Genomic DNA, 9,679 nt, shown 5'->3' with positions numbered 1-9,679 from the left:
ATCTATTCTATATGACTATTTAAAAAGTTCAAAACACATAAAGCATTGCCTTTTGTTTTCATATCAAAGCTAATCTGTGTGAACTTTGATTTAGGGTAATCAATGCACAACACCAAAACGGCACAATACAATTATCTGAATGCCATCAACAATGCAAGTAGTGTTCAAGTTTATGCTATTTATGGTAGGATTGATGACTATCCATGCTTGAGCCATGCTGAAGAACCAGAAAAACATGGCTTTGCCGAAATAGAATGCAATGGGAGGAGCCGTCTTAGGATGTGATTGGTATGCCTTGTAGGAATAGATTTTGGGTTAGAATGCATTCTGGAGCGAGAAAATAGCGAAAAATCGTGTTCAGAATGCACTCTAGACCGAAAATCTATTCTGATAATGCATATTAAACACAATGTTAGTTTACAACTTTTGTCTTCTGCCTGTTTGGGAAAGATGAACTACAGTTTATCAGGGAAACCACATCTCTTTTTGAACAAAGCAACATAAGTTACAACCAAGAATCTAGGATCGCAATTGAAATAGAACCTGAACTTCAATTCTCCCTTTGCATTCATCTAGAATGCACCTGGCTTGTAAATTTATCAAGTTTTTTCAAAAATTAAACTCAAGTTCTATGGAAATTTGGAATTAAAAGTCTGGCTGGTTAAATCATAAGTTTTGAATTTGGAGCAACAACCCAAACAAGTATCTTGACTCTCAACTTCATCACCTGCTTACTCTGTAAGACTGCAAATTATAGGAAATTCAGTGAGTTCTCAGCCACAAAAATCAGTACCTAAGGACAGACAAGGTATTTGCAACAGGAGTGATGGAATGGAAACAAAATTAACACTTACTTTAACTTTTTTCAGTAGATCCCTGGCAGTAGCATCATTTGCAAAATGATCTCTCACAGGCTGTGAAAAGGTAAAGGATAATACAATTTAGAATGCAGTTGGTTATAGTAAATAAAACAAGACCTTTTGCTTGATCACAGGATAGTCCATTGTCCATTATAAGCATAAATTAGCTCATTGGCATCTTTACCTGCTACTTAATGTCAGGAAAAAATATATAATTTAGATAAGGATTAATCTGTTTGTAACCAACCAGGTTACAAAAGTCTATTGTAACCTCTCTTTTTTGCCCTAGGTACATTACTTCCAACCTCTTTTTTTTGGGTCTTTTTGTAGTTTTCCTCTCCCTCTCTCCGCACCCGTACTCCACTCGGCAACTCCCCCGCCCCTATGGGCAGTGACCCAATGCCTCTCCCCACCGTGCAGCAGATGAATCCCTTGGACAAAAATTTGTTGCTCACGATACATGATAACCATCTGGACGCCACGAAGACATGACCTCAAAGCACGGTCTCCTTGCTTGTCTGGTCCTTGACCCTGTTCCCAAGTACCCACCCAGTGATTGCAGTCCGATTGCAAAAGAACAGGGGCAGCGTTTAGAGAACCCATACATTGATAAAACAAAATATAAACTTTTAGCTGCTTTTATGCTAAGTTCACGATGCTACCACTGCTCCATTGCCGGCGTTTCAGACACGAGAGAAATTGAAAGAGGAGAGGGACTATTGGGAAGGCTTCTTCGATTCAGAAATTATTCCGGGAACAAATTCTGGGTACGGTTTGAGTCATCGTTTCCCCAATTTACTTACCAACATCAACTATGCCATTTGATGCCTGCAAGATTGTATGGAAAAATCAATTTTTTGCTTCAAAGAGTAAGACTGTAGACATGAAATTTGATGCAGACAACGAAATTTGACAATGGACAAAATTGAAGTCATTATATCAAATGATCAGAGTGGCATCCCTTCACACGATAAAAATAGCTCTCTCAAGGCCCCAACACAACCTCCTCTGTCCCCACCCCCGCATCTGTCCTCTGCCCTCCCCATCTTTGCTGGAATAGACACTGGAAATTTGAAAAGGAAAACCCAGAGAAGTGTAGCAACTGACAAAGACAAATAGCGAGTCGCAGGTTCGAAGCTTTCTTCGCCTGGAGACTTATATTGACATCTCGCCAGATGACCTTCTCACTATCAATCTCACCTACAACAAATTGCTTTATTTACCTATTCAAAGTCTCTCTTCTCAGAGTCTCAACTCTCAACACAACCAAAGAGAGACGAGCCTACGACAGAACGTTTGATGACTGAAGCCATTGTCAAATTTGCCACAAAATGCTGATGTCGAGATGTGCCCCTATAATTCCTTCCCCCTTCAATCCTCCCCCGTTGTTGTAACCATAATTGTGTTGTCCCTAGTCCCTACCTTATCAGGCAAATCAACCTTCCAGGGAGTTCCACTCTCATTCGCATATCTTTTTCTTCTACATTATCATTTGTTCTTCCAGAAAAGAGGAAGAAACGGTTCAGAAGACTCTCTCCACTGCAACTCCACCGATCAGGGTCTTCTCTCTCTCTCTATAAGGCAAATTAAGCTTCCAGGGAGTTCCACTCTCATTCGCATATCCTTTTCTTCTACCTTATCATTTGTTCTTCCAGAAAGGGGGAAGAAACGGTTCAGAAGACTCTCTCTCTCGCGCGCGCGCAAAATCATCTATTTAACCCTCCTATTATATCACCACATTATTATGCGGAGGGGAAAATAGTCCAGTTACAAATTCTGTGTGTAACCTTCTTGGTTACAAATTCTGTTTGTAACTGTTTGTAACCTTCTTGATTACAAACAGATGTACCCTTTAGATAAAGGCTTTCAAAGAGCCAGTAACTGAAGAAGTTTATATTTCAATGAGGACATCAGTTACAGATAGCGCTTCAGAATGAAGTTCCAAATTGTTTCCGCATTAAATAAATATAAAGGACTTCTAAATTACTCACAGTTTTTGTACGTTATTGCTAATATACATTTCAATCAAGTACAGGAGACAGATCCAACATAGGGAGCCCAAGGCTGAATTATTTAGACATCAAGATTTGTTATGAACTTCCTAGTCACGTCTTGTTCTAAGACTACAAAAATAAAGTGAGAGATCAGATGATCAACACCACCAAATCATGTCCATGTTCTTGTAGAAGAAGCGCATAGTGGAGATGTCAAAATAATAGGATCCAATGACCCAATCACCACTATCTATGCGTGCACTTTAATTATAGATAGCCATACCATGTTTAGGCCATATTTATGCCTTCTAGAACTTGGTCTTCAGATGACTCGAAACATTATTTCTTCAGATGACTCAAAACACTATAACTAAACCATTCTCCTAGATTGTTTGTTTCATAGGAAAATATTTTCCAGGAATGCCTTAAAAACGAGAGAAATTTTCAGGATGCTGTTAAAAAAAAAGTTACAGCATCTTGGTCAATCATGCAATTGCCACTGAAGGACACTACCCCCAAATCAAATGGTTTGATTTTTTTTTTTTTTACTGAAATAGAATGTAAGAGTTTGGAAAGCAACTTCCAATTTAATTTTCAGGATGCTGTTAAAAAAAAAGTTACAGCATCTTGGTCAATCATGCAATTGCCACTGAAGGACACTACCCCCCAATCAAATGGTTTGATTTTAATTTTTTTTTGGTCAATCACTCTTTCCCAAATGAAAGTGAAAACAAAATAAGTTTTATAAGTATAAATTGATTTCCCAGCATACTTTTCCATTGAAACAAAAGGAGGCCTAGGGATAAAGAAAGAAAAAAAAAGGCCAGTAAATACAAAAGGGAAAGAACAAAAGGGGAAAAGTGTATTTAGAATGACATTAAAAAAAAAAAAAGGATAGCCAGTAAGCATGCTTCTCTTTCTTTGCAAAGATATTAAAGGGGTACATTGTAGCATTACACCAGTACTCATAACTAGGAGTAAGCATTTCTAAGAACTGGAAAAGAGTGAAAGAAATGAGCTCACCTGCAAAATCTTATTTAAAGACTTTGATAGAGCAGGTTTGAGGTCTGCTGGATGTAGTTCTCCTTTTTCGTAGTCAGTAGCAATTTCTTCATAGCTTTTGAAGGTCCTGAGAAAAGGGGTAATGAAACAAAACCCACTATGATTGAAATTGCATAAGTAGTAATGTCTCAGAATTCTTTTAGGCTTCAGATGTGTGAAAAAACAGAGGCATGAGTTCCTTCTAAACCTATAGGCTGATATACATTCGGATCCATCTGATTAAATGTAAAATGGTGGTGTAACCACCCCCCACCCCCAAGTCCTGCAATGATTGTCAAGTTTGATAAATTTAACTTTTAAAGAAGAATTTGTCATTACATTAATAACCTAGTATTTCGACTAATTTCAAAATTACCCTTCATAAATTTATGCCAACTATGTTAAATCTCCTTCCTCACTAACTCATTAAATATTTAACGCACAAATTTGTAGCGGCCACTACATATTAAGGGTAATATGGAAAAGCAAGAAAATTTCAAAGCATTTAATATTCTAATGGACAAATGAATTGAGGCTTTGAAGGACTCCAAATTAGACAGTCTTTTTTAGGATGGAGTGACTAAAGTTTAACAAAAATTTTAAAAAAAAATTTGCAGTGGCCACTACAAATTTGGAATACAAAATTGTAACAAAATTTTCAACCAAATACCCTTAGATTTTAGCAGAAATGAATTAAGGATTTTTTTCCTTTGTTTTCGACTGCTATTTTAAATGTTACAATTTCTGCCATTCTATTTGTCTTTTCAACCAACTACTTACAAATTTTTTTTCAACCAACTAGAATTAGCATTCACGGAAGGATCTAAAACAGAATGTAAGGTAGATGAGTGACAAACTTAATATACTTACTTGCCCCCACCATTTGCTGCATCTCGCTCTACTGTGAACTCACCAAACCATGGTAAGATTATGTACTTAATGTACTCTAAACAAGGATTTCCTTCAACGACCATCGGGGGGCAGTAAGCTTTTTTTATCTTCAGATTGACTTCTGCCTGCAAAATCAAGTATGAATGCCATCAGATTTAGTGATTCTACAATAAAAACAATGAAGATGAGCTGAATTACAAGTTGGTGCATCTAAGACGGCGTCAGGGTTAACTTTCCGATGCTTTCAACATAATAACATTTTTGTTTGCCTAGAACTAACAGAGATCGCTTTCTTTCCACACTAACTTGACTACATGTTAAAGTTTCCTTTGTATACTAAAATCACATACCACTTCATCCTCCATATAGATTGAAGATGATGGATCACTTTTGGACATCTTCTCTTGCCCTTGTTGCAAACCAGGCAGCATGTCTGCGAGTCACCAACAGCAAAAGCTAAATAATCAGAGGCAGAGAATAATACAGAAACACAAAGTATGGGCAAGTAGAAGCATACGGTGTGACAAGATGATAGGCTTGTTCTTCCTTTTGATGTCATCACAATATTCTCTGGCAAGCATGTTTACCTTCCGCTGATCCATGCCCAGCTGGCAGATGTCAGCCTGTTCAAGAAATAATAATTTGTAGAAGAAAAATCAGCACACTTTGGTCAGACTGTTAAAATTTACTATTATTGTAAAATGAAAAAGAGAAATTATTCATAAAAAACAGAGAAAATAGTGACAAAAATAAAACAAGTATTAATATCAAGAGCAAGTTAATACACAGATTTTCTTCTGGTGGGCAGTTCAACAAGTTGAGAAAAAACCTAGGCAGAACAACCCCACATTCTGCCTCTGAAGGTGTTGTTAATACCACCAACAACAACTTAAGAAATGTACATATATTTGAACCCAAAAAGAAAGTGCCATGTATAGCCTTACACATCCTACGCATCAGAAGTTCATTCATACATGCTCCAAATAGAAAAGGAGGGTGTGGGCACCTTCAGGAAGAATATGTCGGCACACTGCATGCATGGATAAAAAATCTGTGCAGCTGTCAATTCATCCTGCTCATTACGACCCATAATTTGAGAACACCTGCAAATGGGGCATAACATTACCATGCATAAGGTTTTAATTTAGGAGATGATCCAGCTAACAAAGATAACCAGAGATTTTCATATACCTTAATATCCTTGGAAGCTTGTTCCTCCGAGCTATATCCATCACAAGAGGCCAGTACTCATCTGCCCGTGCATTAATTTCTTTTGAAGACCACAAAAATTCCACCTTATCTCCTTCGAGATCCATTCCCACAGATTTCCAAATCTCAATCAAGTAATCTCCAACAGTTCTAATTTTCTTCATATCGCCTCCCATTTTGTTGTTTAGCTGTGCAAACCAATCTGCAACCCATATCTTTACTTTGCATCCAGCAGATGTTAGTTTGTTCACATTTATTGCCTTCATAACCCCCTGATAAATAAAAACCAAAGAGGAAAGGCTCCATTCAGGAATCAGAACAAAGATTCAGACAGTACTGTGTCCCATTCCCCAAATCAAACTTTTGGAACTAATTTAGTAATTCCCAAAAGCTTAATCCATTGTGCTTTAATAAAAGACCAGACCTTATACCAACCAGCACCAAACTCCAAGAGCAAAATAAATAAGATATGTGCTAAAGCCCTTGTCTTAGATGCTGGGAGAAAATGAACTGATTACTCTGTTGATTCAAGGAGAAACCCAGGAGAAGAAAATCAATGCTACTTCCTAGAAGAATCTTGTCCTATGAAAAATCTAAAGGTCTCTCTTCTGGATTTCACGATGATACTGGGAATTCTAGAAAATGACTCAGACCCATTCGACTTTCTAGCAAAGGAAATGGGTAACTCCTGGCATACATAGACGGGTAAACTACTAGCTAAATTAGTAAAGCAATTGCAGTTCAGGCAGCTAATTAACTGATTCAAGTTGAATTACGAGGGCTTGTTCGATGGGTTAAAAGAATTCTACAAGAACTACAATCAGGGGGAAAAAAATTCTAAATCTAACGGCTAAACACATCCATCCATTGTAATATAAAAAGTTGGTAAAAGAAAACGAAAACCTAAAAAAGAAAGTAATGGAAACTCCACAGCCATCAGAAGACAAAAAACAAAATACCAATAGAACTGAGTTTGATTCTGATAAACACATTTAAAAGAAACAACTAAATAAGTAAATCTATAAAAAAAATTTAAAAAAACCTGAGCAATGTGCATTCTCCCAGAGGGTTCAAAGCCATCATAGCAAATAATTCCTGGCTTCTTGGCGAGCAGATTCAACAACTCATCCTCTTGTATACATTCTTCTCCAATACTCCTTATAATCTGAAATCTCTCCTCTAATGTCATCCTAAGCAAATGAAACACAGAAATCTCAAACTTTGTAATCAATATTTGGCATCAAAATAAGTAATCTCCAACCTCACCTAAAAAGATAAAATAAAATAAAACGCAACTCATATCAACTTCAGCTCCTTACCCAGTCTCTTGATTCGAATCGCTTGAAGATGGCTCTTGAGAAGCTGAATTCACCGACAGGGACTGCATGTTCTGAGATATTTTCTCTTCTTCTGCCATGGAATCTCTACCCAAAAACCAAATCTTAGTTATAAAGAGAAAGAGAGAGAGAGAGGCAGGTTAAGGCAATTAAGAGTCCAGACTTTACTAATTTCGGGAACAGCAATAAAACGGATACGGATATGTACGGCAATTAAACAGGTCAGACGGCAATAATGCTTTTCAAAAATCCAGCATAATAAAACATGTACGGCAATGATACGATACGCATTAGCAAAAATACAGAGGCATATATTCAGTATGTAACAGACATTCACCAACTAACAAAATAATAGCATGTAGACAATTATATTATCAAAAGGAAACCTGAAAACTAAAATAAACACAATATAATATCCACTATTACATCTTATAAGATTATCATAGGGGATATTATAAAAATTTCAGGTCCCAAATCCCAATAGATACTGTATATTTACCTGTATGTTTTGTCTAAAATCTGTACTGTTTTACATCTTCTTTTTATTCTTCAAGTGTTATTTGACAACAGTATTCAATTTGTTTCAACACAATCTCTACCCCTCAAGAACCAAAACCAAGAACTGACTTGAATTCATCACAGGAAAATGCACAGAAAGGCGATATTTTTTAAACAAAATTAGAACCTTCCAACAACTATGTGATAAAATTTAATCGGAAAAAAACCCATGAAATGTCATTGTAAAAATAGTCATATCAAAATCCACAACAGTCTTGAACCTAAAAAATAAAATACAGGCAAATAGATACAAACCAATGTATAACTTGGCATTCTCTGAGAAAAGACTTACAGATGGAAACAGAGAAGAAAGAGTCACCCCTGCAATCGCTGGCCGAATGGAGACGGAGAAGAAGAGGAACAAAGTGTGTCCGGAGAAGAAGAAGAAGAGGAACAGAGTGTGTCCGCACTACTCCGCCGCTGCAATCACCTTCGAATACTGTTTTTCCGTCGTTGAAATCAATCGGGAGTGGAGACGGAGAAGTAGGAAACAAGGGTATTAAGCCTTGGATGAAGACTCGCCGGTCGCCAGAAAACTCAAACGAGAATGGAGGCAGAGAAGAAGTAGGGGGCGGCAGCTAGGTCTCCAAGAGTTCGAACAAGAGTTTTTGTTCTTGCGAGATGCAAATTGGTAAGGCCGAGGGTTTGTGCCTTCTTTTTTTCTTTTTTTTTTTTTGGGGGGGGGGGAAATGTAGAACTAATCTAGGTTAGATTTAGTTCCAAATAACCCAAGAATACTCAGCAGTCAACTTAAAACAACCCTCAACAGCGGGGTAGCACAAAGGCCAAAATTCAGAAATAAGGCCTAGTTAAATAACCAAATCTAGCCACTCAATGGGGCTAATATCACAGTCGAGTGTGAGTCTTAGGATAACCAGTAAGCCCTCCGAACAGGATTGAAATTGTTGCGTGTGAAAACCTCCGGTAGTTGGTTCGCCCGTGGATGAACCTGCAAAAACCAAACAATGAGCGCAAGAGGGCCGGTGTGGCTCCGGCCTAGGACTCTCCGATGCTCAAGTCAGGTCTTCAACGCGACAGCGTAACTACGTATTAAAAAGCAAGATCTCGAATAGAGCTCCATACCTGGGTATTTATAGAGTAAGGAGGAGATGAGACGGCTGGGAGAGTCCTAGTATGGTAGGAGTCCTTCTTTCGGAAGGTTCTCTCACGTAGAGCGGAGTGGAGAGTTATTTTCGGGGTCGGACTCTTATTAAGGTAAGAGTCCATGTAGAGTGTGATTCCGTGTTGCGCTGGGATCGTGGCTCGGTCCTTATCCCGTGATTCTCGGGATGTCCGACGTGGCCGAGATCCCGGTGGGGTGCTATGAGTGCCTCCATGGAGGAGGGCTCGGCCTACGAGGTCGGCCCGTGGGGTCGACAATGGAGGTCGGCCCGGGAGGAGGTCGATCTCGGCCATGAGGTCGGCTAGGAGTCTAGCTGACTCGTATAATCTCGGCCTCAGCTACCGGCCAGCTCGCTCAAACCAGGCTTTGTCAGGTGACTTATCGGATATGGGGTCGGCCCAATTTCCTGCTCGGCCCACTCGGTTCTCGGACTGAGGTCGGGTCGGCCACGTGGCAGCCTCTGATAGGTGGGGTGTTTTATGCCTCATCACAGGCCCCCCCACTCATCAGGTGTCGGCTCGGCGTTGATGAGTGAAATTTCCTGGGCCCTTGTCGGGAAGATTCTTGCGGTTGGGCCGAGATTATTTATTGCTGCGGATTTGACGTTGCACGATCTGACGGTTGGGTGTCCGTGCCACGTCAGCAGAGTCATTATGGCGGGCTCGG

The 9,679-nt window shown here is 39.0% G+C and overlaps 1 protein-coding gene across 2 annotated transcripts; it reads right to left on the bottom strand.

The window, feature by feature from the left end:
- Positions 1–505: 505 nt before the first annotated feature.
- Positions 506–7,473, bottom strand: LOC122654428 (tyrosine--tRNA ligase 1, cytoplasmic-like). Of its 2 annotated transcripts, none has more exons than XM_043848510.1 (10): positions 7,315–7,473; positions 7,038–7,185; positions 5,978–6,267; positions 5,793–5,901; positions 5,304–5,409; positions 5,137–5,219; positions 4,766–4,911; positions 3,878–3,983; positions 855–914; positions 506–744 (listed from the first exon to the last, which is right to left on the bottom strand). In XM_043848510.1, exons 1-10 carry the CDS (start codon positions 7,410–7,412, stop codon positions 724–726), a joined length of 1,167 nt encoding a protein of 388 aa, XP_043704445.1. In that variant the 5' UTR covers positions 7,413–7,473; the 3' UTR covers positions 506–723. The 2 variants fall into 2 exon arrangements, with proteins under 2 accessions (XP_043704445.1, XP_043704446.1); XM_043848511.1 differs by having other exon boundaries at positions 5,793–5,889; positions 7,315–7,472.
- Positions 7,474–9,679: the final 2,206 nt, after the last annotated feature.

The sequence above is a fragment of the Telopea speciosissima genome, chromosome 3, assembly GCF_018873765.1.
Source record: "Telopea speciosissima isolate NSW1024214 ecotype Mountain lineage chromosome 3, Tspe_v1, whole genome shotgun sequence".
Taxonomy (NCBI): Eukaryota; Viridiplantae; Streptophyta; class Magnoliopsida; order Proteales; family Proteaceae; genus Telopea; species Telopea speciosissima.
Note: the sequence above shows the minus strand (reverse complement) of the source record. Positions and strands in the feature narration are given on the sequence as shown.

Bases quoted from the DNA above. Each gene is read 5' to 3' on its own strand.
- LOC122654428 (XM_043848510.1), bottom strand. From the start codon at position 7,412: ATGGCAGAAGAAGAGAAAATATCTCAGAACATGCAGTCCCTGTCGGTG. The intron at 5,902-5,977 runs GTATATGAAAAT...GGTAATGTTATG, and splicing joins AAGCTTCCAAGGATATTAAG to CCCCATTTGCAGGTGTTCTC. The intron at 4,912-5,136 runs GTATGTGATTTT...TTGATTTTGCAG, and splicing joins TCTATATGGAGGATGAAGTG to GCAGAAGTCAATCTGAAGAT.